The sequence below is a fragment of the Podarcis vaucheri genome (assembly GCF_965113315.1).
Source record: "Podarcis vaucheri genome assembly, chromosome: 14".
NCBI classification, from domain to species: Eukaryota; Metazoa; Chordata; class Lepidosauria; order Squamata; family Lacertidae; genus Podarcis; species Podarcis vaucheri.
The window spans coordinates 53839454-53866917 of NC_138752.1; the positions used below are offsets into that span (position 1 = coordinate 53839454).

General features: G+C 47.2%; 1 protein-coding gene across 2 annotated transcripts; it reads left to right on the forward strand.

Moving 5' to 3' along the window:
- Window positions 1–27202, forward strand: WIPI2 (WD repeat domain, phosphoinositide interacting 2). Of its 2 annotated transcripts, none has more exons than XM_082199817.1 (12): window positions 1–322; window positions 10109–10191; window positions 14092–14261; window positions 15618–15714; window positions 16181–16278; window positions 16389–16481; window positions 18177–18247; window positions 18579–18686; window positions 20279–20443; window positions 21588–21695; window positions 23267–23364; window positions 24897–27202. In XM_082199817.1, exons 1-12 carry the CDS (start codon window positions 249–251, stop codon window positions 25007–25009), a joined length of 1278 nt encoding a protein of 425 aa, XP_082055943.1. In that variant the 5' UTR covers window positions 1–248; the 3' UTR covers window positions 25010–27202. The 2 variants fall into 2 exon arrangements, with proteins under 2 accessions (XP_082055943.1, XP_082055942.1); XM_082199816.1 differs by having other exon boundaries at window positions 2–322; window positions 23267–23397.
- Window positions 27203–27464: the final 262 nt, after the last annotated feature.

A 27464-nucleotide genomic window follows, 5' to 3' on the forward strand; every position in this document is an offset into this window, starting at 1 on the left:
CCGGTCGGGAAGCGCCGCCAATGGCGGCCCGCTTTCGCCGCGGCGAGGAGGGAAGTAGGCGGGTTGGCGCAGGCGCGCTGAAGGCTCCGGCCACTACCGGAGCGTAAACAAGGCGCCGCCGAGAGGGATGAGGAGGCGGCCGGAGGCGAGCGGGGCCGGGAGCCGTCGAGGCTGACAGGCCTCTTTCCGCTGCCCTCCCGCCGGCCGGGGACGGGGGGGCGCCGCCGCCGCCGCCGCCAGGGAGAGCCATGAACTTGGCCAGTCAGAGCGGCGAGGCCGGCGCCGGCCAACTGCTCTTCGCCAACTTCAACCAGGACAACACGTAAGGCCAAAGGGGGGAGGGGGCGTGGCCGAGAGAGAACGCGGGGGGGGAGCGGAAGGAGGGGGAGGCGAAGGTTCGAAAACGGGGGGGCGGGGGAGGATCCCCCACCTGGAGCCCCGGTAGTGCGCGTGCGCGTTCCTGAGTGGCTATACCTGAGATCCTGCACGCGTTATTGTTATTATTATTATTAATTATTATTGTTTGAATTTATATACCGCCCTATACCTATAGGTTTCTGGGTGGTTCACAAAAAAGATCGCAATACAGTATATAAAATCAAAATAAAAACAATAACCCAATAACACCCCCTCCCCCCCCTCCAGAAAGAGCCACATTTTAAAAAGGTATATGGTGTCAGGTCAACCAAAGGCCTGGTTAAAAAGGAATGTTTTTGCCCGGCGCCTAAAGGTGCATGATGAAGGCGCCAGGCTGACTTCCCTGGGGAGAGCATTCCACAGACATGGGTTGGCAGTGACAGCAGATATGTCCTATGCTTATGGTAATACGTTAAAAGGTAAAGGTACCCCTGCCCGTACGGGCCAGTCTTGACAGACTCTAGGGTTGTGCGCCCATCTCACATCTATAGGCCGGGGGCCAGTGCTGTCTGGAGACACTTCCGGGTCACGTGACCAGCATGACAACGCTGCTCTGGCGAGCCAGAGCCGCACACGGAAACGCCGTTTACCTTCCCGCTAGTAAGCGGTCCCTATTTATCTACTTGCACCCGGAAGTGCTTTTGAACTGCTAGGTTGGCAGGCGCTGGGACCGAACAACAGGAGCGCACCCCGCCCTGGGGATTCGAACCGCCGACCTTTCTATCGGCAAGCCCTAGGCGCTGAGGCTTTTACCCACAGCGCCACCCGCGTCCCTATGGTAATACGTTATATCTTGTTAATTATGCTGTTTTAAATGTGCAGTGTATATTCCTTTGAAAGAGGGAGAGTTTGGAGAAGAAATGTCCCTAAATGAGGCGGGGGGATCAAGCCAGGTGTATTATGATTCCCACTGCCTTTCCTTTTTATCCTCACAACACCCCTCGGAAGTAGAATTGCAGGGACGCTGAGGATCATCTAGTTTAACCCGCTGCAATGCAGGTATTCGCATGGGCTTTTTGGGGATTGAACCTGCGACCTTGGTGTTATCAGCACCAGGCTCTAACCAACTGAGCTATCTAGTTGTGAGTAGGTTAGACAAAGAGAGGGGGGGCAGTTGGCTGTCTTCCAAGGTCGCTCCCAGCGAGCTTCATGGCTGAATGAGAATTCATACCCACTCTTTCCCAGGTTCTGGTCTGATCCTGTATTTATTATTATTATTTATTCATGTAATCTATATCCCACCTTTTTCTCCATGGAGCTCAAGGTGGCAACATTCGTAGTTCTCCCTCTCCCCATTTAATCCCCACAACAGCCCTGTGAGGTAGTTCAGGCTGAGAGGCAGTTGACCTGGCTTCCATGGTCACACCCAGCCAGCTTCATGACTGGGGATTTGAGCCCCGGTTTCTCCCATGTCCTGGACCAGTGCTCAACCATTGCACCAGTGTTCCTATGCAGTGTTCATATTTTGAGTGAAGAATTCACATGGTATATTGGATTTTGTAATCATTGCCTTCAAAGTTGGCTGCTGCTGGTTCCATATTTACCAGCTAGCTTCCCCTACTTGATTCTCTCCAGATGTTTTGGACTGCAAGTCCCATTGGCCAACATGTGGAGGGCACCAGGTGGAGGGGAAGGCTGATCTAGCATAATGAAGAGTTCTGGATAACTCCTTTATTTTCTTTTAAAGGAGGTTGCTGTGTCTTGCCTGGAAGATTCAGATTACCTTTTTTAATGTGTGCTAAAATCCTAGCCTTACAGATAAATGTTGTGGTTTGCCATGGAGGTTAATAATTTTAATGTTCATATGGTATGTTGTTAGGTTTGTGTCTCTTTCTCTGCCTTTTTTTATAGATTTTTTATTGGTTTTACAATTTTTTTTTAAACAATACAAACAAATAAAAAGACATACAAACATGTATAATTTCATAACCTTTTTTTCATATCCTTCATTTCTCGGACTCCCCCATACCTCCCCTTCCTGCATCCCAATTTCCAAAATTATTTCAGCAACTTCTAACTAATTTTATCAAATATATGTCTTCTTAATCTTTTCTTCAACATAATCTTATATCTTACCAATTAGTGCCATTGCCTTCCGTTAAGAGTTTGGGTGTAATCCTTGACGCCTCCCTTTCCATGGAGGCGCAAGTCACAGCAACAGCCAAGGCGACATTTTTCCACCTTCGCCGCATCAAGCAGTTGGTCCCTTACCTTTCCCGCCCCGACCTGGCCACAGTGATCCATGCGACAGTCACCTCAAGGCTTGACTACTGTAATTTGCTCTACGCGGGGCTGCCCTTGAAGCTGACCCAGAATCTCCAGCGGGTGCAGAATGCTGCAGCGAGGCTCCTCACGGGGTCTCTGCCATGGGAGCATATTCACCCAGTGCTTTTCCAGCTGCACTGGCTCCCGGTGGAGTACAGGGTCAGATTTAAGGTGCTGCTTTTGACCTTTAAAGCCCTTCACGGCCTAGGACCCTCGTACCTACGGGACCGCCTCGCCTGGTATGCCCCACGGAGAGCCTCAAGGTCCATAAATAACAACACCCTAGTGGTCCCAGGCCCTAAGGAAGTTAGATTGGCTTCAACCAGAGCCAGGGCCTTTTCAGCACTGGCCCCAACTTGGTGGAACGCTCTGTCTCATGAGACCAGGGCCCTGCAGGATCTGATTTCTTCCCGCAGGGCCTGTAAGACAGAGTTGTTCCACCTGGCCTTTGGATTGGAGCCAATTTGATTCCCTCCACCCCCTTTTTTCTTTTTTCTTTTCCTTCTCCTGCAATGAGGCTTCATTTTAATATTTTAATGTTCCATTATTTTAATGTTGTATTTTATTTTTGTTTTTAAGTTGTAATCACTCATCTTGTTTTTATTATTGCTTGTAAGCCGCTCTGAGCCCGGCCTTGGCTGGGGAGGGCGGGGTATAAATAAAAAATTATTATTATTATTATTATTATTATTATATCGCTGTAATCTCCTTTTCTTTCTCAACACTTCGACATTTTAGCATTCATCAATTTTATAATGATTCTTAAGATAAGGTTTAAATTTCTTCCAATCTTCTTCCGCCGTCTCTTTCCCCTGATCACGGATTCTGCCCTTTTTTATTTTTATTTTTACATGTTGCTGTGTTACTTTCATACAAGTATATTGCTCCCTTTCTTAACTTTTGCTTAGTAACATTCTGATGGTTGGATGCAAATAAATCTGAATCTGGCCAATTCTGTGAGCGACTAGGAGTTTGCCAAGTTATTCAGATGGCCACTGTTTTATTTAGGGATCTCAGGTGGGTGAGAGATAACCACTGCCAAGCTGTTCATGCTGTTGCCAAACCTGCCTTGTTAATTGGTCACTGTAGCTATGTTGCAATTGTCCCTGTATGTCCTCTCTTCATTTCATTTCCCTCTGAACTTACTTAACTACCTTTCCCAACCATGTGGTGGGGGGTGCGCGCACACACAGTTGTGTGTACTTGCCAGTTCAGGATTGCAATTCACACATCTGACAAGATGAACAAAAGTAAAAAAAAGGTAAAGGACCCCTGACAGTTTACAGTATATATTGGTTAGCATTGTAAGATACCGCAAGTCTCGTTTTTGTTTTTTGCTGCAACAGACTTAACACGCTACCTGTCTGGAAGGTGTATGTGCTACAAGATGCTTGTGTTTTTAAAACAGGTTCTTGGCAGGGACATATTTAACTTGCAATTCCTTCTCCATCGTGGAGGTGCTTTGATGAGGGTTAGAACCTCGAATCATCACACACACCCTTCTTCCTGAGCTTAGAGCACCTTGAGGGTTGGGAAAAGTAGGACTTACTGCTGAGTAAGCATGCACCATATCTGCAGTTCTAGGCACGCTTGCTAAGAAGCAAGTTGCTGGGGATCATAAGAGGGAGACTGCTAAATCTCCAGTGTGTCTCACTGAAGAAGGCTTCGGGAAGGCATTGGTGGAGAAAAGATCACGACTGATGGCCTGGGCAGGTGGAGAACGAGGGATTGGTGGTGGTGAAGTGGAACTCTTTTCTTGATGCCTGCAGTGAGAGCAAATCCCATAGAACCCAGTGGGTTCTAGAAGAAGAAGAGTTTGGATTTGATATCCCACCTTTCACTCCCCTTCAGGAGTCTCAAAGCGGCTAACATTCTCCTTTCCCTCCCCCCCCCCCACAACAAACACTCTGTGAGGTGAGTGGGGCTGAGAGACTTCACAGAAGTGTGACTGGCCCAAGGTCACCCAGCAGCTGCATGTGGAGGAGCAGAGACGCGAACCCGGTTCCCCAGATTAGGAGACTACCACTCTTAACCACTACACCACACTTCAGAAAGAATGAAAGGACAAGTCTGTGCCTCGAACTTACAATATAGAGGATAACACAAGGGCCACTGTGGTGTAGTTGTTAAAGTTTTGGGCTGGGAGGGACTGGGGAGAGCCAAGTTTAAAGCCCCACTTGGCTATAGAGCTTACCAGGTGGCATCAAGTCAGTCACTACCTCTTAATCTTATCTCACAGGATTGTTGTAAGGATAAAAGTATGCGGGGCGGGGGGGTGGGGAGCAAACTGTGTATGTTGCCTTGTGCTCCTTGGAGAAAAGCTGGGTTGTAAACTAATAATTCTCAGAGGAAGGGTAGGCAGAATATACCATGTTGCACTTACGCATACCTAGGTTCAGTTTAATTGCAGTATGAAAACTTCACTGGGAAGGCTTTGAGGAGGGGTTTGAAGTCCTTGGCAAGCACTTCAGGCACAGTTCTGAGTAATCCCAATTTGGATTCAGCTGCAATCCCCAAAGCACCCTTCCTTGGGCATATGAAACTGCTTTTTATACTGAGTCAGAGGTTTGATCCATTTAGCCCTGACTTGTCTACTCTTGGCAGTCTTGTGTTAGGGCCTGGGGGTAGGGTCCCAAGCTTGTCGGACTTCCCCACAAGTCCCATGAGTGTGTGGCCTAGAATATGCCCTGCGCTCTCCTACTGCTGCACCGGGTAAGGGATGTGGGGGTGGGTGTCGCAGGGGGCAAGCCTTTTCTGTTTCAGAGCAGCCTCTCGATGATCCACTCACTGAGGAACTTACATTAAACTTCCCAGGAACGTCAGGGTTTCCTGGAACATAGTATGAAGGCCTTTGGTATGAACAGTGTAAGAGATGCTCTGTCCTTTTCAAGGCAACCTTTGCCAACTTGGGGCCCTCCAGATGTTTTTGGACTGCAGTAGAGTTATCACACCTCTCTTGTGTGGACAGTGCTCAAACATTGGGTGCATTGAAGTCAGTGGACACCCAATAGTTTTTCCTGGAAGACACCCACTGCCCTGATGCAATTAGCCTTCGGGGGGAGAGAGGGCCCTAATGTTTACTCAGAAGTAAGCCCTGCTTTGTTAATGAACCTTACCCTCTAATTCTAAGCAACTGACTTTGGAGTAAGTCAGGAATGGGACATCTGTGGCTTTCCAGGTGCTGCTGGTCCACAGCACCCATTGGCCATGCTACCTAGGGCTGATGGGAGTCTGACTGCAACTGGAGGGCCACATCCCTGCTGTAATCAAGCTCTTATTCTTTGCATATATAAATTTGGTATAACCACCCCCAAATCAAAGTGTGTGTCCGTGTGTGTGTGTGTGTGTGTCCCCTTTCCCTCTCCTTGTCCCCAAATTTGTAGCTTTCTGGGCCAGATGGCCTGGTGTTGGTGTGGGACTTCCTATAATGGGAGCAAAAGCAAGCTGAAACACTGCAGAGTTCTTGCCTCTTGAATTCAAAGTAGGGCTCACACTGAAGTGCATGGGAAAGAAGTCGGAGTATGTAGTCAGAGTGCGAGGGTTTTGAAATGCTTAAGAGGCAATTGATGGGGCAGTGATAAATAGGCCATTTTGCAGGGAGGAGCATCACCCGTGGGAAGTGAATAAGAGGAAATGATCAGGAGAGCTGTGCCGTTGGGCTGTTTTTGGAATGACTGCTTCCTTTGTGTACAAGGGAAGCCACACAAAATTCCTTTCCTTGATGCTGGGTGACTCACTGAGATCGAAGGGCCCAAAGGTCTAGGAGCCTGGTCCTTTCCTCAAAAGCTTGGCTCTCTTGACTCCTTCCCACCACAGCCCTTCCACAAATAGGCTTGCATAGTCTGGCCAGTGTATGAAATTCTTTAGTCAGTGTGTGTAATAGAAAACCGCTCTCCCTGTGAAAGAAAGTGATCTGAGTTCATATCCCTAGAGAGAAGTAAATTCTGCGGCCCAGTACAATGATATTAAATATAGTATGATCGCACCTTGCACGCAATTAACTTGTGTGATTTCAACCTGAAAGCCAGCTGGTAGAGATCTTGCAGATAGATTGCACACATGGGTTCTGGTATATGTGTTTTTGCATAGTTGCACCATCTTAACCCCTGCACAAAACACACTAGTACTGTAGATAAAATTAAATTACAGAAAGTGTAAGTGACAAAACTTGGGAATTTTAGCACTATGCTGTGGACTTATTTAAATAAAAGCACTGAATTTAGGATTAGGCAGAGCTCTACCCCCCCCCCTTTTCATTGCAGGAATGTGAAACTAGACCTTCCTGTTGTGGTACAGAGGTTTGTGGATATCATTTGCTGTAGGTTCACACTGAAATAAAAGTGTGTGGAGTGAAAGAATTGATTTCTGTGATTATTGTTGATAAATTCCCCAGCAGTGAGTACATCTTGAGCAACAATAAAAAGAAGGGTTTTGTTATGAAGAACAGTGTTCTGTTTCAGGGTGATATAGGGGTTATCTTGAAAGAAATGTTATGGTCTCTTGTTCTTACATTGTACTCTGGTCTTGTATGCAGAATGCCACAGTTCCACCTATTACATTAATAATAATAATATATTTGAGGCTTAGTGGGACGCGGGTGGCACTGTGGGTTAAACCACAGAGCCTAGGACTTGCTGATCAGAAGGTCGGCGGTTCGAATCCCTGCGACGGGGTGAGCTCCCGTTGTTCGGTCCCTGCTCCTTCCAGCCTAGCAGTTCGAAAGCACGTCAGAGTGCAAGTAGATAAATAGGTACCGCTCCGGCGGGAAGGTAAACGGTGTTTGAGTGCACTGCCCTGGTTCGCCAGAAGCGGCTTAGTCGTGCTGGCCACATGACCCGGAAGCTGTACGCCGGCTTCCTCAGCCAATAAAGCGAGATGAGCGCCGCAACGCCAGAGTCGGTCACGACTGGACCTAATGGTCAGGCGTCCCTTTACCTTTACCTTTATTTGAGGCTTGTCAGATATGATTAGTGTATGTTTTTTAAAATGAGAACCTCAATATTTACCAACCAGAGCTAGGTGCAAAGGATGTTCAGTTAGAACAGGATACTTCTGAGCACTTTCTGAGCCCAGGAATTTGTATTTAGTACCAGAACTGAACTGGACCAAACTCAGTCCATTCACCTATAAGTCTTCTCATGGTTTGCTTTCTTCAGGTCAGCAGCCTAATTAGGTGGGGAAAGTTGCTGTCATTTAAAACATTGGGAGTCTTGCCCACCTGCGACAAATTACCCAGAGATCTGCCAGCAGATCCTGAGCCGCCTCCTCATGCGCAGAGTGCCTGCTGTTGAGAGACTTGTGTAAGATGCTCAAAGGAAGTGTTTTGCAACCACAGTGTGTGTTTTGTCTTCTGACAAGTGTAGTCTTAATTATTTACAACCACATATCACAGCATGTTAGTAATCGATCTTTGGTGCTGTTTGGAAGGATAATGGCACAGGGAGAGGCTGTTTATCTTTCAAGCCAGGTCTTCCAATCAGACCTCAAAATGGGGGCTGGGTGTTGCATGAACAATTTCCCCCTCCCCCTGTTTCATTTTCTCGTCGTAGCTGCTGTTCTCGCAGGCAGTACGATGGCATTGCTAACTCAGAGATCCTAAGGAGGGGCGGGGAGAGATGGAAAGTGGGCAGAATTATACCATGAACACCAGAATCTCTAGTCCTTTAGGACAGGGATGTCTTACTAGTCGATCACGATCTACTGGTCGATCGTGGAGTGTCCCTGGTCGATCGAAGCTCAACAACTCTGGTCAATCCAACGGGTAGATCACTGCCAGTTTTTTATAGTGGGAGTAGATTGCAGTCTCTTGGAAGTTGGACGTGCCTGCTTTAGGAGAAGGCCATAGCAAGATGTTTGCCTCGATCCCCCTACTTGTAGAGGGAAGTTCACATCCCTAACTGGACAGGGAACAGGACGTGCCAACGTGAGCTACAGACTGGGTTGAATGTGCATCCTCTTGGTCAAATAGGGAAGGGCCACAGCTGAATGGCAGAGCATCTTTTTTGCATGCAGAAGGTCCCTCGCTCAATCCCAGTGGCATCTCCTGGGAGGCATTCCTGCCAGAAACCCTGCAGAGTCACTGCCAGTCAGTGGAGACAGTACTGAGCGAGACGGACCCGAAGGTCTGACATAGTGTGAAGCAGCTTTCAGTGATAGCTTCAGACTTTGGTTGGGGAGCAGGGGCAAGGCCGGGGTTCTGTCCTCCCCCCCCCCAAAAAAAAGAATCCCCTCCACATTTTGTCGTGTCAACAAGAGGGCTATATATGGATTGAGGCAGTTGTGCTTTTGTCACATTGTGTACACAACACCTTCTGGATTCCACCTTCCATTCCCTTTTTTTTGCTGCAGAAAACACTTACATTGTTATGTCTATTTGAATTACCTGTCAAAACAACATGCAGCTGTTTTGTGTGACCTCCAGTGCAAGAAAATGCACAGGCACGCCACATTGAAGTGAGTGATTTCCCCGGCATGTAATAAAAATGACACAGTGCTTCTCTGCTTGCTATCCCCAGCTTCTAAATGACAGGATTATCGCTGATCCACTTGGCTCTCCAAAAATCAGGCCTTTTTGCTAGGTCATCAGCACAACAGCTTGTTGTGGGGTTTGGTCATTTGATTTAGCGTCTGATACAATTGACAATGGGTAGTGCAAGTTGCACAAACCTCAGAACAACAAATGCCTTAAAAATAAAGGCTTTTGCTACATGGCGCACATTACAACTAAGCATTTCAGCTTCCCCAAAGAGTTGTGTCTCTTAAGGGGAAATGAATTGTCATGTGATTTGTGTTCATGTGTCAGTTATTTGGTCTGGTCAATATCTAACTCTCTTGAGGACATGCCTTAGCAATAACTTTGGAAAAAGAAAGCACTTAGATTTCTCCCCCTCCCCAGGCCACTCAAAGAGAAACAGTTTGCCCCACGCCAGGAATGCAGTATGCAAAGAAAGCACTATCTTACGGGTGCAAACAAATCACACAGCCATTATCAATATGCACATAGTTCTGTGTTCTGCTCTTACTGCTCCTTGCAGCATGCTCTTTTGGAACCTTGTTCTGCATTTATTTCTGCAGTAAGGCAAATAAAGAAAAGAATGGGGCTGCTATTTTGGTTTTGCAAGCAGCCACGTACTTGGATGATGAAATTGGTGAGCACGTGATGATCCAGGACAAACTGTGAAGCTGAACGTGCTTGTGAGAGAGCTTGGGGTGCTCTGTTGCAATCTTTGCCAACCTGGTGCCCTCTGGATAATTTGGGCATGACTCTCACCGGCCCCAGTGAGCACAGCCACTTTCACTGGGGCTGATATAGTCCAATACTTCCGGGAGGGCATCAGGTTGGTGGAGGTTGCTGCTTGGTTTTCTGTGTGAAACGGCAAGTTTGTTCCGTTCCCATGCTTCATTGACCTCATGTCTTGCTTTGCAGGTCCTTAGCTGTTGGCAGCAAATCAGGTTACAAATTCTTCTCCCTTTCTTCTGTGGATAAACTGGAGCAGATCTATGAATGCAGTAAGTGTATATTTTAATTCCCCTTCTACCCCACCCCATGCCCCCTTCCATCTTTATGTTGTGGTCACATTTTGGACTGAGCAGATAGTTTCTGGAAAGAATCCATCTTCTCCTCCAATTGACTGCCCCCTGCTCTAGTAGCCTTAGTTACCTAATTGACTTGATCCCTGGGCTTGCCCTCCTAGCTGCAAGGACAGCGGCCAACTCCTTGACCCCAAACATCCGAGCTTGTATGTTTGGTATTTTTCTGGAGCTTCTTTCTAAAAAGTTCTTTTTGCATCTCTTATTCCAGAAGCCTCCAAAGCAAAAGAGGGAGAGAGAGATGTTTGGGCCACCTAAAATGGTAGTCTCTAGCCCCAGCACATGCAAGATCTTCAGCAGTGCGTTGCTGACTGCAAGCAGAATTCCAGTTGCTGCTGGCTGCTGGGGGCAGCTGCTGTTGCACTGCTGGCAAGCAGCGAACCTTCCTACAGGGTTGTGGTTCATGACTTCAGTGAGAGATAATAAACCACAAGTGGTATATTGGGGTCCCTGTGGCAGCTCTGCCACTTCCAAGAAGACGATGCATCTGTGATTAATGGGGGGTCAACGGTGGCTTGCTTCTGCCCCACTCTGCACCTTCATTAAAAAAAAAAATTCGACTTGGTCTCAACATGGGTTCAGCAGATTCTTCATTCTGCATTCCCATGATCTGCAGTTGGTCCATTTACATGCTGCCCTAGCCCCATGTGAACAGCTCAACATCCCTGGGTCCTAACTCCCCCTTTCCTGGCACAAATGTGTTCCTAGCTTGTGTCCATGCGACTCAACCACCAGACCCAGCCTTTCTCTAACTGGGAGGTCTCATTTGCCTTTTAACAACTCACATCATGCTTTGCATCAAACCAGAAGAAATGTGACTCTTGAGTTACGGTATTTGCGATGTGTGTCTTGAGTTCTTCCTGACTTGGAAGCTTTGATTCTGAACAGAGGGTGGAGGGGAGTATCTGTTCCCCTCTGTCCCCTCTTGCCACCTTTTGGGTGTTTTATGCTGTTTGCTCCCCCAATGTGTTTTTGACATTACCCCACCCATTTTCAGCACAAAGAGGATATCTGGCTGCATGGTGCGGCCTTGGCTGGAGCATTGGTATCTTCTCACATTACCAAGCATTTTATGTAGTTGTGCAGGAATACGAGATGAATCACGCTCAGCTCTTTGAACATTGGTGCAAAGGCACCCAAGTTCAAGGATGGCTTTGTAATTTACATGGGGAAACACGTTTGCTGTTTGTACACAAATGTTTTCCCAGAGCAAGCGCAAACCATGACAACACACGGGCATATACATGTACCTAAGAGACATGGTTGTACCACAGCCTGCAACGTGTGTGTTGTGCAGAAAACAAACTTGCCACACAAAAGTGTGGTGCTGTCCTAAAGGACAAAATCCCTGCGTGGTGCCGTTGTTTGTGTTTCACTCTGCTGGGTAAATTGGGTGTGTTTCGCCTCATTCGATGGGCAGGCATTGATTAGGAATTGATGAGCCCCCCCCCCCCAAACTCACACCTCTGCTTAGTGTGGGGAAATCCACCCACTAAATCACACAAGTACAGTTTGTCTTCTTTTTTTCATTTTTGCTGAGCTTTTGGAGCAGATAGTCTGAAAGGAGTGAATTGCCCTTGGTAACAGAAATGGCGCTTGCTTGATAGACCCAGTAGATGAACCAGAACCCCTTCAGGCTTTAACTTCTGGCAGTTTTCCTAGTTGGCAAATGTCAACCGTTGCACTGCTTGATGCAGTTAAGATTTATACTAATGGTTCTGGCCAGGAAGCCTCCGTAGCTGCTTGAAATCTGTTCCATGGCACATGCTTTTAGCAGGCTCTTTATTTACAGCTTGCTCATCTTCAGCAAGCAGAAGGTTGGGCTCCCTCCCGTTCTGTTGTCTTCCCCCACTTAGCAGCTTTGCTCTCCCTGCTGTAATATTAAGGTCTATTTACAGCCAGCCTAGCCTCGGATGTGTCAATCTATTGATCCTCAGGGAAGAGCGAAGCTCTAGCCAGCTGCAGTTTAGTCAAGCACCTGCATGTTCTCACCCAGTTCAGTCTCTCTCCCTCAAACCCTGTGCCTCTTTAAATAGAAAAATAAGGTAATTGTGACCATACGTGCCTAAAGTTTTGGATGGGAGACCTTTAGGAGCAATCTTAACACCTTGATCCTAGGCACACTTTCTTGAGAGTATGTCCCATTTGATTTCCATGGAGTTTCTTTGTAAGTGTACACACTAGCAATCTGATATGAGTGTTTTAGGGTTAGCCCTCTTGTCACAGCAAATGGTTTTCAGATTTCCCTTCCCTCAGGGAATCCTTTGCATATAGACTTGCCATCTGATCAGCCACTGTCCATGCCACAGAGGATTCTAATGGGTTTAAGTTACAGGAGGATGGATTTCGGTTGAATATTAGGAGAAGCTTCTTGACGGTGAGAGTAGCTGAACAGTGGAACCAATTTCTTAAAGCAGGGGGTAGGCTTCTCTTTCCTGGAGAGCCATATCCTGGGGGTGCTCAAGCTTTGGAGCTCTGCATCAGGATGAGATGGCCTTACAGGCCACCTGACATTTTTTTTGCGGGAGGAGGGGATGACTGGAGGATGTAGGGCCACAGCCAGGCTTACTGGGCGTCTCCATTGTGAATGGATAGGGTGACACAAAACATGCTCTACTCCCCAGCAACTGCAAATTGCAAAGTTCTTTCAGCAAAGCTTATCAAAAATGACTACAGTGGTACCTCTGGTTATGTACTTAATTCGTTCCGTAGGTCGGTTCTTAACCTGAAACTGTTCTTAACCTGAAGCACCACTTTAGCTAATGGGGCCTCCTGCTGCTGCTGCACCACTGCAGCACGATTTCTTTTCTTATCCTGAAGCAAAGTTCTTAACCTGAGGTACTATTTCTGGGTTAGCGGAGTCTGTAACCTGAAGTGAATGTAACCTGAGGTACCACTCTATACCCTCAAAAGGTTCCAGGGAACCCTAAGGTTCACCTGAATACAGTTTTGAAACCGCAGCGTCTCCAGACACATTAAGAAGGGGGTATGACTCTTAATTACTGTATTTTGAGTCAGGTTGCACCTTTGCTTTTGCTGGTTCTGGGGTGGGAGGTGCAGGCAGATGAGGCAGGAGAACAGGGCAGGTCAGCAGCAAGAGGAGTGACTTGAAATTCTGATTTGCTGTGTGAACAGCTCCTTTGTACACCTTCATCCTTCATTTTGTCAACTTTTTTGTCAACGTTCAGATTTCTGGGCATTGAATTACAAGAGGATCTGTCCTGGAGTGTCAACACAAGGGGGCTTGTGAAGAAGGCACAGCAGAGACTGTACTTTTTGAGAATACTAATGAAAAACCATCTTCCGCAGAAACTGCTGCTTGCCTTCTATCACTGTGCCATTGAGAGCGTGCTCACTTATGGCTTATGTGTGTGGTACGGAAGCTGTATTGCCCAGGACAGGATGGGGTTGTGCAGGGTTGTTAAGGCAGCAGAGAGCATTGTTGGCTGCCCACTCTCCACCTTAGAGCAGATTTATGCCACAAGGTGCCATGGGAAGGCACTGGACATAGTAAAAGATCCATCGCATCCTGGTCACTGTCTCTTCAAGCTCTTGCCGTCGGGACGGAGATACAGGACGATGAAGACAAGAACGAGTTGTCTTAAGAACAGCTTCTTCTCCAGAGCGATCTCGGCCCTGAATGGGAAGCCCGGACTTTGAAAGTCATCTAATCTCCCTTGCTGTATTATATTGTATTGTTTAATTAGTGTTTTTATGGAGCAGTCAAGTAATTTCGTTGTCCCCGAAGGGGGCAATGACAATAAAGATATTCTTATTCTTATTCTCTTTTTCCTACACCTCTCCTTTCCACCCCTGCAGCTGACACAGAAGATGTGTGCATTGTGGAGAGGCTCTTTTCCAGTAGCTTGGTGGCCATAGTGAGCCTCAAAGCCCCCCGCAAGCTGAAAGTTTGCCACTTCAAGAAGGGGACAGAGATTTGCAACTACAGCTATTCCAATACAATCCTGGCTGTCAAGCTTAACAGGCAGGTGAGTCGTGATGCTTTTGCGTCATCTCAGGCTTCTTTTGTTTTTCATTCACATTTAGTATTTTATTGATTTGGTTAAGCAGAGTTCAGATCCCCCCTTGGTCATGAAGCTCACTGGGTGACCCTGGGCCAGTCACTTGCTCTCAGTCTACCCTACTCACAGGGTTGTTGTGAGGATAAAATAGGGAGGAGAACTATGTCAAGCGCCTTGAACTCCTTGGAGGAAAGGCAGGATACAAGCCACAGCAACAAGAGAAAAGAGCCACCGTAACAAAAAGAAAGAAAACAAAGAATCAGAAATGTAAAGCATAAAGGACAAAAGGCCTCTTTATTTGTGGTCAGTCCAGTGTCTAGGAATAGGTTTGAAACTGTGGTCGCAAGTGGCTGGGTTTTGTGGCACTGGTTCTTTCTAACAGTAGAAGGGACAGTAAAACTTCTTTTTCTGGACACACTTATGTTGCTGACAGGGGCCTCTTGCGACTTGAACGCTTCTCCTTGCACCAAACAAAGAAAAAACTATATATCTCATAGAAAGCTAACCTATAAGAGCAATATTATATGCTAGTTTTCTATGTACAGTGAAGACAGGAAAATAGGAGTTGACCCTGTTTCTGGACTCAGCTGCTGCAGGTAGGGGCTCATGCAGATGAATTTCTTCCTGTCCCTGTGACATGCTCATGCCGGCCATGCATAGTTTGATTAAGTGATTTTTGTGGCATCAGAGGCATTGGAAAGCGGGGGGGGGGGGGGATACTTTGGTAAAATTTCCCTGGAGGCAGGTTTTGCTTGCTGATAGCAACCAGGCAAGTGCCTGTTTTCCAGGCCTCCATTCTCGAGACTTGAACATAGCACCACTAGCTCTAGCTTAACAGGGTGACTGGTGAGTAGTCAGTCACTTGATCCAATCCAATAAATAATTATCATGGAATTTTTGTTGGAATCTTGCTTGGTATTTTGTCCCTTGATGGACTGCAAGAAATTCTAATCAACCCTTATTTATTTTGAGCACAGATATTTTTGTTGTGCAGGGCGAGGTGATAATTGCACTTCCTTCTGTCCCAGAACACAAACACACATTGCCTGTAGGACGAAGAGCAGTCAGGATCTTTCTTGAATTGAGGTCAGGATCAGGTGAGGCCTCCTAATAACAGGTGATCACAATTGCCTCGCCTAAGTTGTGGGAAAGGAGGCTTTGCCTTGCGCTTCTAAATCAATATAATCCAGGCTGGCAGATTTTAAAACTGCCTTCACTAGTCGCTAACTTCCTTCCCTAGGAAACTTCACTCTGAAGGTTTTACGCTGCTTCAGGATTTTCTCTTCATTCTCTTCCCTCTCCTTTTTTTATTTCCCTCCTCAGCGATTGATCGTGTGCTTAGAAGAGTCTCTGTACATACATAACATCCGGGACATGAAGGTGTTGCATACCATCAGGGAGACGCCCCCCAACCCCGCAGGTAAAGGAGACCATTCTCCATTTCCCACACATAATCTTTGACACAGTGAAAGCACCACCCAGCTGTAATTCTGCTAGGAGGGTAGCTCAGTCAAGAATTAAATGTGTGTTTGTATAGTCGACCCTCCTGGTTGCATATTCTTCAAGGGGCATATGACTACAGACATAAATGCGCAGATTCTCTCCCTGTTGTCCTTCTCCTTGCAGGTGTTTGCTCCAACAGGCCTTGGGGAACTGACTTTTTAAAGGAAAAGGCTGTGTGGTTTTTAGCTTTTTGTATTTTACCTGTGCTGTTCGGGCGAACCGCCTTGAGTCCCAACCACAAGGCCACCTTAAAATGCTCCCTGTCACCCACAGGAACTCCAAACCCTGTCCTGCAAGCCCTGGTGACGGCTGCTTTCCCTTCCCAATCCTCCTTGACGTGTTTGTAGCCTGAGGCAATGCCCCCCTTTTCTCTCTGTCCCTAGGCTTGTGTGCGCTGTCCATAAACAACGACAACTGCTACCTAGCCTACCCAGGCAGTGCCACTATTGGGGAAGTCCAGGTCTTTGACACCATCAATCTGGTGAGGTTCCACAAGCATCTTTCCTGCTCCTGTGCCCAAGGAGATCTTCCCTGTTTGGTGCTGGCTGCGCCTGTGCTAAGCTCTTGTGCCCCTTTTTTCTTCTTCTGCAGAGAGCTGCTAACATGATCCCTGCTCATGACAGTCCTTTGGCTGCGCTAGCTTTCGATGCGAGCGGCACAAAACTGGCCACGGCGTCAGAAAAGGTGAGGGCCTGATACACTGACTTCTGTTTTGAACGGGAACAAAGGCAGCATTTCTGCGTGGGCTTTTTGAAAGAGTGAGTTGAAGTGCCCAGAAGCCTCCTGCAGTGTTTCTGCTTGGGAATAATCCAAATTGTCAGCACAAACCTCTCACCCTCCAACTTAGGACTTGAGCCGCTGTTTCAGCTATGAACACCCTGTCATGCTAAGCTGTGCGTTGGTTCTTTTTATCAGGTGGGGTTCTGCCCGCCTTTTAAAGTATAGCTGTATTGTCAGGGCTTTTCCTGCAGTGGCACCATGTTATTCCTGATGAGCATTCTCACAGATCCTGGCAGGAAATCTCTCCCGTTTGCCCTGTCCCACCCCACAGCAGGTACAGTGCTGTATCTTGGAATTAAACTCTGTGATGCGGTAGTGACATTGATGACAGTCCTACACTTTCCAAGCTTGCTCATCCTCTCAAATTAAGGTTACCAGGTGTCCCCCTTTCCCGGGGACAGTCCCCAAATTTACAAATCATTACCCTGACAAAATCCACTGAATTCAACTGAAGTTGAAAAGTGTCCCCGGATTCATTGAAAAAAATCTGATAACCTTATCTCAAATCACACCTTGAAATGTATTTGATTCAGCCGTCCAGGATACTTCATTTCTGTGATTCCAACTCAATTTATTGTCCTGAGTCTAAAGTGCTCCATAGCCAGTCCTGCACATTCAAGGTTTGTGTGCGTCTTGGGCAGGAAGCCCCACCTTCCAGTGCCACAGAGCAAACTCTTACAGAACGAACAAGTCTTCCTCAAAGCAAGCAGCATGTGATCTGGTGGGGACAGGGGCTTCTAGGGTAAAACTCATTTGTCGTCCCAAGTCTTTGCTGGCAATGAATACCAGTCTGTTCTTAATCTGTTTGCTTTTAATTTACTTTTTTGTTTTTAATTCCATTGGTGTTGGTTTTATGGCAATCCTTAAGTTGCGCTGTGCACAGCTGTAGTCGTATAAATAAAAAACAGTGTGGATGTGTTCTGCATGAAGGTTTTAAACCCCAGTGGACACGGCCAAGGATCTAAAAATTGCTCTTTCGACCCCAGCCATTTTGGTTCCTCCCAGTATAACCGGGGTGGGGAACCTCTGGGCTGTGAGTCAAAGGTGGCATACCAGACTTCCCCATTTTGCTTGACAGGCCATTGTGGAGAAGCCACACACCTCTGTACCTGATGTCAGAGGTGATGGTGCAGGAGGGGCGGGGCTGGGACTTCAAGGGGACACTCCGGAGCTGCAAGTAGGCTCTGGATTGTTCCTTCTGTTGGAACATGGCAGGAGCAGGCCTTGCTCAAGGAGGAGGAAACTGTTTCCATTAAATTGAAACTGCTGTTTGAAGCCTTCCCAGCCCTTTCTCCCATTTCCCTCTCCAACATTGGGGACGGAAAGGAGAAAAGGAGAAGCGTAGGGAGGCATCCAGAGCGCAGGAAACCCCTTGCCGCTGTGGTTTCCATGCTTGGGAACCCCACACAAGAGAATTTTGACAGGCAGGCAGGTTGACCTGCCCTCAGAGTTGGCCCACAGGGTGGAGACAGCCAAAGATCTCTCTCCCAGAGCTAGATAGGTTCAGCCCCTCTGCTCTCGAACTATATTGAGACTCTGCAGCAGCTATTTTAAATCGAACATTGAAGTCTTTGTTTCTCACCTCCTTTTTCCCAACAGGGGACGGTGATCCGGGTATTTTCCATTCCAGAGGGACAGAAACTCTTTGAATTCCGAAGGGGTGTGAAGAGGTGAAGTAAAATGCTCAGTCTCAGAAGCTTGCTCTTTGCAGGAGGTCCCCCCCCTCCTCCTCAGCAGTTGAACCTGTGTCATAGGTAGCTGTGTTTCTTCATGGCGGGGGGAATCCAAAATCTGCAGAAGGGCGAAAGCTTTGTTTTGCAGCAGGAAGCAGTGAGCAAGTTTTCGGGTGCCTCAGAATTCCCCAGCAGTTAAATGGGTGGGACCCTACCTAGGCCACTGTAGAATGTGGAGCAGTTGCCTCTGTCTAGCTGCCACCTCTTCTTCCTCCAGTTGGGATGTGGAAACTGACCGGCCATTTTCTTCTCTGCTTATTCCCTCCAGGTGTGTGAGCATCTCCTCTTTGGCCTTCAGCATGGACGGCATGTTTCTGTCCGCATCCAGTAACACAGAGACAGTGCACATTTTCAAATTAGAAACTGTGAAAGAGAAGTAAGGAAACCTTTCTTTCCATAGCTGCCCACTTATATCCAGAGTGGGCTGAAATCCAGCTCTGATCTCTCAGGCTAAGGGCTTTCAGTGTGGCTTGGAAGGGGCAGATTTGCCGTGTTCCTCTCTTGTTTCAGAATATTCTCCCCAGCCACTATTCATCAGGCCCCTAAGTTAAATAGGGCTTGTGTCCAACTAATCTAGGCATGTTCAAAGTCCGTTTCAGGGGCCTAATCCAGCCTGCCGGTCAATTTAATCTGGCCCCCATGGCAAGGATTGAAGCTCAACAACTTCAATCCTAAAAAAAGCTGAACAACTTTGTGGGGAAATTGTAGAAATAGCTCAGCAACTTTGGTTGGCCCTCACGCATGTTCACTTCATCAAATCTGGCCCTCTTTGAAAAAAGTTTGGGCACCCCTGAACTAATCCATACCAAGAGTAGACCCATTTAAATCAGTTGTCTTAGGTTTGTCACATTCATTGATTTCAGTGGGTCTGTTCTGAGCATGACTGAGTGGTAGGTAGGTCATAATAGTGGTAGCTTTTTAGGAGCCAGTTTAAAGCTAAAAAAATCCCAAACTTTTACGTGCTGACTCTAGGGTAACTTGCTTTTTGCTTATATATTGTCCTGGATAGATGAGCTTTTCTTCCTTGTTCAGAATCATTACTAGCTGTTGTGAGCATTTGCAGAGCTCTATATTTGTTAGGAAAGCAGGATATAATAATCACTTTTGATAAATATTTGTCTTGGTGTAGAATCAGGGTGGAACTGGGCTGTTAAGGCAGTGTGCACACACAACAGCCAATGATACTGTTTCTTTAAAATTTGTGCTGCTTGTTGACGTAAATATGGGATAATTTTTAAGGCCACATTGTTTCGAAGCAAAAACCCAATGCAAGCAGTGCTCTAGTACAGTGTTTTTCAACCTTTTTTGGGCAAAGGCGCACTTGTTTCATGAAAAAAATCACGAGGCACACCACCACTGTGTGCGGAGAGGGAGATGTCAGAGCCCCGCTGCTCTCTATGGGGAATCGGATGAGAGCGGACCCCCTGTCAGCTCTCATCCGATCCCATCCGATCTGATCCCCACCCAGGACAGATGAAAAATAGGGTGGACACAGTCCGGCGCCCACCTAGTGGGTGAAAATTTGACTTTTTTTTATTAAAAAAAAATCTTTCGAATTTTTCAATTTTTCCCACGGCACACCAGGCAACATCTCGCAGCACACTAGTGTGCCGCGGAACAGTGGTTGAAAAACACTGCTCTAGTAAACCATATAGTGGAGAGAGAACATGAAAGAAAAGGTTTTTAAAATAAATAAATAAATCTGCCTTTGGAAATAAAGTAAAGCTAGATCCATCTGCATCTCCAGAGGCAGAACGGGGAAAGTCCCATCTTTTCTGTAGCGGCCAGTCTATTTCCCAAATGCAATGGAAGACTTGTGCTAATGTCTTGAAAGAGCAGCTGAAGCTTAGAGGAAGTTATGCCTCTGCCTGTGGCTGTAAGCCAAGACATACTCAAATATGGCAGAATTGTTCTTGTGATATATTAAGTGGTGCAAGTGTAATTTCCACTCTACTTCCTTGCTTTCAGACCTCAGGAAGAGCCCACGACTTGGACGGGTTACTTTGGGAAAGTCCTGATGGTCTCCACAAACTACCTGCCTGCCCAGGTGACAGAAATGTTCAACCAAGGCCGAGCTTTTGCCACCGTCCGCCTCCCTTTCTGTGGGCACAAAAACATCTGTGCATTGGCCACGTAAGTACGGGAGCATTGGGTGGGGAGGGGACTTCTCCCCACATCTTTCACAAGCACCCTAAAGGTAGAGGTGGAAAAGGGAGGCAGCGTGACCTTCTGAACATATCTGGGTTGGTTTGTTTTTAATACTCATACTGCATTTGAATAATGCACAAAACCCAGGTTCCTTTGTGCACAATAGTGAGGCCTGTGAGGCTTAATTGATCAGCTGACAGCAGACCAGGGAAAGGAGACGGCGGAAGAAGATTGGAAGAAATTTAAGAACTATCTTAAGAAACATTGTAAAATTAATGAGTGTTAGAATGATGCGGTTTTAGAAATTAAATGGATTACAGCTGTAAAGATTAAGTTAAAAGAAAAGAAAGGTTAATAATTATATAAAAGTAAGGGTGAGGATTTGCTGAACTGAATATTTGAAATTGGAATGCAGAAAGGGAAGGTATGAGGAGGTCGGGGAAGTAAGTTTTAAGAAAATAAGGATTTGAAATTATGCTTGTTTTTTCTGGTATGTGTGTTTGTTTGAATTGTTGTGTTTGTTTATATAATTTGTGAAAATTTAATAAATATTTTATATAAAAAAATGATCAGCTGACAGCAAAGTCCTGTGCATGTTTAAAAAGGTAAAGGGTAAATGGACCCTTGACCATTAGGTCCAGTCACGGACGACTCTGGGGTTGCGACGCTCACCTCGCTTTACTGGCCGAGGGAGCCAGCGTACAGCTTCCGGGTCATGTGGCCAGCATGACTAAGCTGCTTCTGGCGAACCAGAGCAGCACACGGAAACACCGTTTATCTTCCCGCCGGAGCGGTACCTATTTATCTACTTGCACTTTGATGTGCTTTCGAACTGCTAGGTTGGCAGGAGCAGGGACCGAGTAACGGGAGCTCATCCCATTGCAGGGATTCGAACCGCCGACCTTCTGATCGGCAAACCCTAGGCTCTGTGGTTTAACCCACAGCGCCACCCGCGTCCCCCTGTGCATGTTTACTCTGAAGTAACTCCCATTCGGTGCAGCTGGACTTACACTGATCTTTGTAAAGTGAACTTAGCTGCTGGGAGGAAAGCAGCAACTTTAAAAACCACACACACATAGTTAAATCTTACATAGTAAGATTTTTAAACTTGACTAGGATTTACTTGCAGAATCCAGAAGATCCCTCGGCTGCTGGTAGGAGCTGCAGATGGGTACCTGTACATGTACAACCTGGACCCCCAGGAGGGAGGTGAATGCACCCTGATGAAACAGCACAAGTAAGTCTCCTGTCCTGCTTTCTCCTTGTGAGATGCTCCCATTCTTTTGTTTTTTTTGAGATGTTCCGTTTCAGAGCTAGGGTGAAGCATTGCCTTCATATACAGTGGTGCCTCGCAAGACGAAAAGAATCCGTTCTGTGATTCTCTTCGTCTAGCGGTTTTTTCGTCTTGCGAAGCAAGCCCACTGACGGATTAGCGCTATTAGCGGCTTTTAGCGGCTTATTGGCTTATTGGATCAGCTGATAAGCGGCTTAGCGGCTTAGAAAAAGGGGGGGGAGGGGAAAAAACCAGCAGGAACTCGCAAGACATTGTCGTCTTGCGAAGCAAGCCCATAGGAGATTCGTTTTGCGAAGCACCTCCAAAACGGAAAACTCTTTCGTCTAGCGAGTTTTCCGTCTTGCGAGGCATTCGTCTTGCGGGGCACCACTGTAGGTGGCTGTGGTAGCCATAGTTAGTTCTAATGCACAGTTTGCTACCATAGTTGTTTTAATTCTGTCACATATTTTTACACCACCCTTCATCAAAGAAAGGTGTCAGGGCAGCGTACAGCATATGTAAAACCGTAACGCAGAACAGTAGGCCCAATGCCCTACAACAATTTTAAAAAGTTAGCACAAGGCTGAGCAAAATATACTGTCCTGAGTTGGGAGGGGTCAGCCTGGATGATGCCCTGAGTCCTTTCCAGTTTTGGGGATCCTATATCTGTGGCGGTAGAAGGCATGAGAGCAAGGTTGCCAAACCAGTCCCTTTTTCTAAGCCAGTGGTGTCCAAACTTTTTTCAAAGAGGGCCAGATCTGATGAAGTGAAGGGCAGTGAGGGCCGACCAAAGTGACAGCCTTATGCCCTCGAAACAGACTTTGGACATGCCTGTTCAAAGCAATGGCTTTGGGTGACCCGTTAAACATAATTTGCATAACCACATAACCAAAGAACGTGCCATAGAGCAAATGGGTGGGCTTTTCACCTGCCCTCCTTTAGCTGCTAGGTAGGAGAGTCATAGCCAGAGTAGTGTATATGAGCTGAGCCAGAAGCAGGCTGGAAGCTGGACACACAGAGACCCACTTTCTCTGTGCTGGATCCAGAGCTGCGACTGATGAAGGAGACAGATCTGTTGGGGCGTTAGTGCGGTGAGCCCCTCCATCTTAGGCTCAGGTTGTACAGGTTGTTAATACCTGGCGAGTATTAACCGCTTTCAGTTTTAACCTGAGGATTGTCATTTGTCCAGTTTTAACTTTAATTTTAATTTCTTTGAATTAATTTTGGGTTGCACTTGAATCAATTGATTGCTTGTTTTTATGCATATTGTAGATGTTAGCCGCTCTGAGCCTGGCTCCGGCTGGGGAGGGCAGATACAAATAAAAAAATACTATTATTATTACACGTGTATGAAACCATAAAGAGAACACAGTCTTTCTTTCTAAGTCAAAATAAAAAAATTCCTTCCAGTAGCACCTTAAAGACCAACTAAGTTAGTTCTTGGTATGAGCTTTCGTGTGCATGCACACTTCTTCAGATACCTTTCTTTCTAAGGATTGCATTGGTCACCATTCGCTCTCTGGTTCTTCCCATAGGCTGGATGGCAGCATGGAGCCAGGCAATGAAATCCTAGAATCTGCATCGCACGACCGGCCGCTAGTAGCACAGACGTACAGCACTGCTGTGACTAAAGGTACTTACGTGCCTTCTTCGCCTACAAGGCACGGTAAGGATGGGACCAGGGTGGCTGAGTGAGGAGCCTGCAAGGGGGGTGCCCACAGAGGCAAGTTCCACATGGTCTTCCCCACAGGGCGTGACTTGCCTTCCTCGCCCCTTGGGAGAGGAAGACCACCCTGGTCAAGAAGGCTGCATGAGCCACTTGGCCTGGTCCTTTCGTTGCTCCACTCCTTGTCAGAGGCAAGAAGTCAGACATCGCATCCCCCTTTATTATGAATAAAGCGTTGACAAAGCTTGAATGTTATGTAGAAATGGTAATCCAGTCTTTGGGGGATGGGCTGTAATTTAGTGGTAGGACAGCTGCTTTGCATGTAGAAGGTCCCAGGTTCAATCCCTGGCAACATCTCCAGGTTGGGCTGGGAAGGTCCCCCTGCCTGGAAGCTCGGAGAACAGCTGCCAGTCTGTGTGGACTACACTGGGCTAGATGGACCAACCGTCTGACTTAGTATAAGGCAGCTTCCTTCGTTGGTTCCTCTCTCTCTCTCTCTTTCTCCCTTTCTTCCTTGTATTGTTATGGTAATAAATGTATTGAAATGAAATGGGGCACAGGAATACCCAAGCCAATTGACCATTTTAAAAAGCACTCATTCCCCCCACTTGCACTTCAAGGTGCTGCTTCCTCAGGAAGCTGCCACCCCACAAGGCTTGTCAGGAACTTGGGGTTGCGCTGCACCAAGGGTACTTCAGTCCCTTTGGGTCTCTGGGTGGGGAGGAGAAGAGGCTATTGACCCCTGAAGCCACCTCTGCCCCATCCTGTGTTCTGCCTTCAGTCTCCGTCTTGGCCATACCCACCCCTAGCCAGTAAGGGGCACCTCCTGTGGCCAAACTGCCTGGGTGTCACCGTGGACAGTCAAGCCTGGGTCTCTTGAGATTAGCACTTGAGGCTGCCATCCTAGGCATATTTGCTAGGAATTAAATTGAGTTTCCCTCTGAGCAAGCGTGCTTACAGATAGAAAGTCCACATCTGCGTCTGTATTTATGTATAAATAAACTCTCATTGAGTGGTACTCCAGAAAACAAAGTTTGGTAGCAGTATCAAGTGCTGAGGCAGAATATATTCGCCTATCTCTAGCCTGTAATGAGGCTGAATGGTTCAGACAACTTTTCAGTGATCTACATCAAAATTTTCCAGAAATTGTAACCATATTTGAGGATAATCAATCATGTATAAATATGACTGAATCAGAAAAATGTAGACCTAAAACAACACTTAGATATCTGCCATGCCCATGTGAAAGATTGCATTTGAAAAGGGTGAATGAATCTCAGGTATTGTTCCACTGAGTTTATGTTTGCAGACATTTTTACAAAGCCTTTGACTTCCCTCTCCCCCTCCTGCATGGCAAGAGATCTTGAAGTATCTGTCTTTGGGTTGATGCTGTGATAATGTGGTGTGTAATTCCCTAGTGTAACCTTTGCCAACCTACTGTAGGCTCTCCATGTCTGTGTGTGGCTTCCAAAACCTTGCACTATTCATTCGTCTTCCAGCCTATACCGAGGACTTGGGTGCAGTTGGTGGCGCTTGCCTGGAAGAGGACGCCAGCACCCTGCGGCTGGACGAAGACAGCGAGCACCCCCCGATGATCCTTCGGACGGACTGAACTTTGACCTGTGAACTCCACTCCTGAAGCCGAGGACGCAGGCCTGACCCCTCTGGAGGATTATTGTGTCTGTGCTGCTACGAACCTTGACCCGGGCTGAGAGCAAGAGGGAGGACGGCGGAAGACTCTGAAGTCATTTTAAAACAAACACACACACAAACCATTGTAGTCGTAATGCTGATTTGATGCCATGGAGGTGGGGGGGTGGGGGGGAATATATGGTTTCACTTCAGTGGCTTTTAAATCCTGCTTTACCTTTTAGCTATATATGCATATATATTTTTCGTCGTTGTTCCTGTTGCCAAAACCTGCTCTCTCTGTGCAGCCTTCGGCACCTCCTAGCTTTGCATGCTGCCTTGTGCCAAGCAAGCAGATCACTTCATAACGAAGAAGTTTGCCGAGTTCTGGGGTTATCTCTCTCTCTCTTTTTTTTTTAGAAGACAAATACATGTACATAAATAACACTTGGCATCCGTGAAGGGAGAAGCAGCAAAGTTTGCTTCTGGGTGCTTTGACTTCTTCCAGTGCTCTTCAGCCTTACCATCCCCAGATGTGGATGGACTACCACTTCCATCGTCCACAGCCAGCTTGGCCCGATGGTCATGGATGATGGGGCTTCTAGTCCCTCCACATCTGGGTGCCCAAGGATTTGAAGGACATTGGCTTATTCTACTCGGACAAAGGTTCCAGGTAGTTTCTTGCGCATGGGCTTTCGGTTGCAACTCCTAGAAACATGCAGCGATCTCTCTCTATTTTTCTTTTCTTGGGTTCTTTCCATCACACAACCTCCCCCCTCCTGTCCAGCTTCACAGTTTCTTCCCTCCTTTCTTCCCCGCCTCCTTCTCTCCTCCTTTTTCCCTGGACCATTTTGTTAATTAAAAACTCCTTCTAAATGCTGCCTTGCTTGTGGGACTGTTGTGTTCTCTTCCGCAGAGGGGATGGTGTGCCTCTGCTATCGCTTCTTCCTCTCTTTGGGGACGTGAAATTGAGAGAGTGACCAATGCAGGCTGGACATTCTTTGGGAGCAGGGGAATCTTCTCCCTTCTGTTCTGTCTTTGTCCGAAAGTAGGGTCAGTGTGTTCCAGTTTCAGAGGTGTTGGCCAGTTAACTCAGAAAGCATCTTCATCCTTTGGCCCTTCACGTCCATCTGCTCATCTTGCTTCAATCCTTGCAAAGCCTTGCATCTTCCTTCAGCTGGAGCTCCCTTCACAATCTGTCAGCCCTGCTCTCATGATTTCTCCCTCTCCCGCGCCACCTTCAGCTGGCCAATATTTGAACTTTCCCCGAGTTCCTCCAAGGCGAAGTGACATGCAGAGCCGCTGTCGAAATCCGCCGCCCTGTTCCTGGTACTCTCCATCTGCCTTCACACCCTGCACTGTGGTACCACTTCAGTCAGTCATGGCTTCCCCCAACAGAATCCAGGGAGCTATAGTTTGTTAAGGGTGCTGAGAGTTGTTAGGAAACCCCCTTACAGAGGTACAATTCACCAATGGTTGCACCACTCTGAGAATTGCAGGTCTGCGAGGGGAGGGGGTGGTGGTCTCCTAGGACCTTAAACCACAGCTCCCAGGGTGCTTTGAGGGAAACCGTACCTGTTCTGAGTGGTATTGTAGCGCTTTAAATGCATGGTGTGAATGTGGCCTCACTCTGCAGCCCATAGTGGGGCTTGGGAGATGGATATTATGGGGTACCGAAACATGGGGCAACTTCTACCATGCAGCACTGGAGAAGGGAGTGCTTGTTTCCGTTTCCAGGGTTGGCCCTGTGATCCCTCATGTAGTTGTGATTCCAGTCAAGGACCCCAAACCTCCATTTGTGGCAGCACACCTGAGCTACAACTCATGCACCTGTGTCTCAGTTTTCACCCCAGACCTCTCAACCTCCAATTCTTTATGTAATCTCCCACCTCCCAGCCGCTGGAACAGCAGTTCCGGCGTCAGGAGGAGGGGCAGGTTTTCGTGGAACTGCAGGGACTCGCGAGGAAGTGACCAAAGCTGGGCAAAACTGCCGCCCTCTTTTACAGAGCTGTAATGTGCCTTTTTTGGTTCTTAACCTTCCAGTTTGTTTTTGATGAGCAGCAATGTGTGTGTGGGTGCGTGCGTGCAAACCCTTTGGGTGTGAACCTCTTGTTTTCCTTAAGACTGTCAGCCAGCTTTCTTTTTTTCTTTTTCGATTAAATTATTACTCACTCTCCCTTTTTTGTGGCGTTCTCTTCCAGGCAATGAAAGAATCGTGAAACCCAATACGATGGCACTCTCAAGGAAGGGAAAATGAGTTTGCCTCAAGGGGGGGGGAGGGAAAACATGCCCGTGGGTTTCTCCCTCCAACGGGGACTCGCTTCCCTCCCAAACTGCATTCCAGGCTCAGGGCAAGAAAGAAAGAAAGAATGCTCTTTGTAAAACCGAGCGAGCACCCAGGGCATTTTGCTGCCCAGGTCTTTATCCCACCCAGCAAT

Excerpts from the sequence above, each read along its gene's own strand:
- WIPI2 (XM_082199816.1), top strand. The coding sequence starts at position 249 with ATGAACTTGGCCAGTCAGAGCGGCGAGGCCGGCGCCGGCCAACTGCTC. Across the intron at positions 18,248-18,578 it reads TTCCGAAGGGGTGTGAAGAG|GTGTGTGAGCATCTCCTCTT; the intron begins GTGAAGTAAAAT and ends TATTCCCTCCAG. Across the intron at positions 21,696-23,266 it reads ACCCTGATGAAACAGCACAA|GCTGGATGGCAGCATGGAGC; the intron begins GTAAGTCTCCTG and ends TTCTTCCCATAG.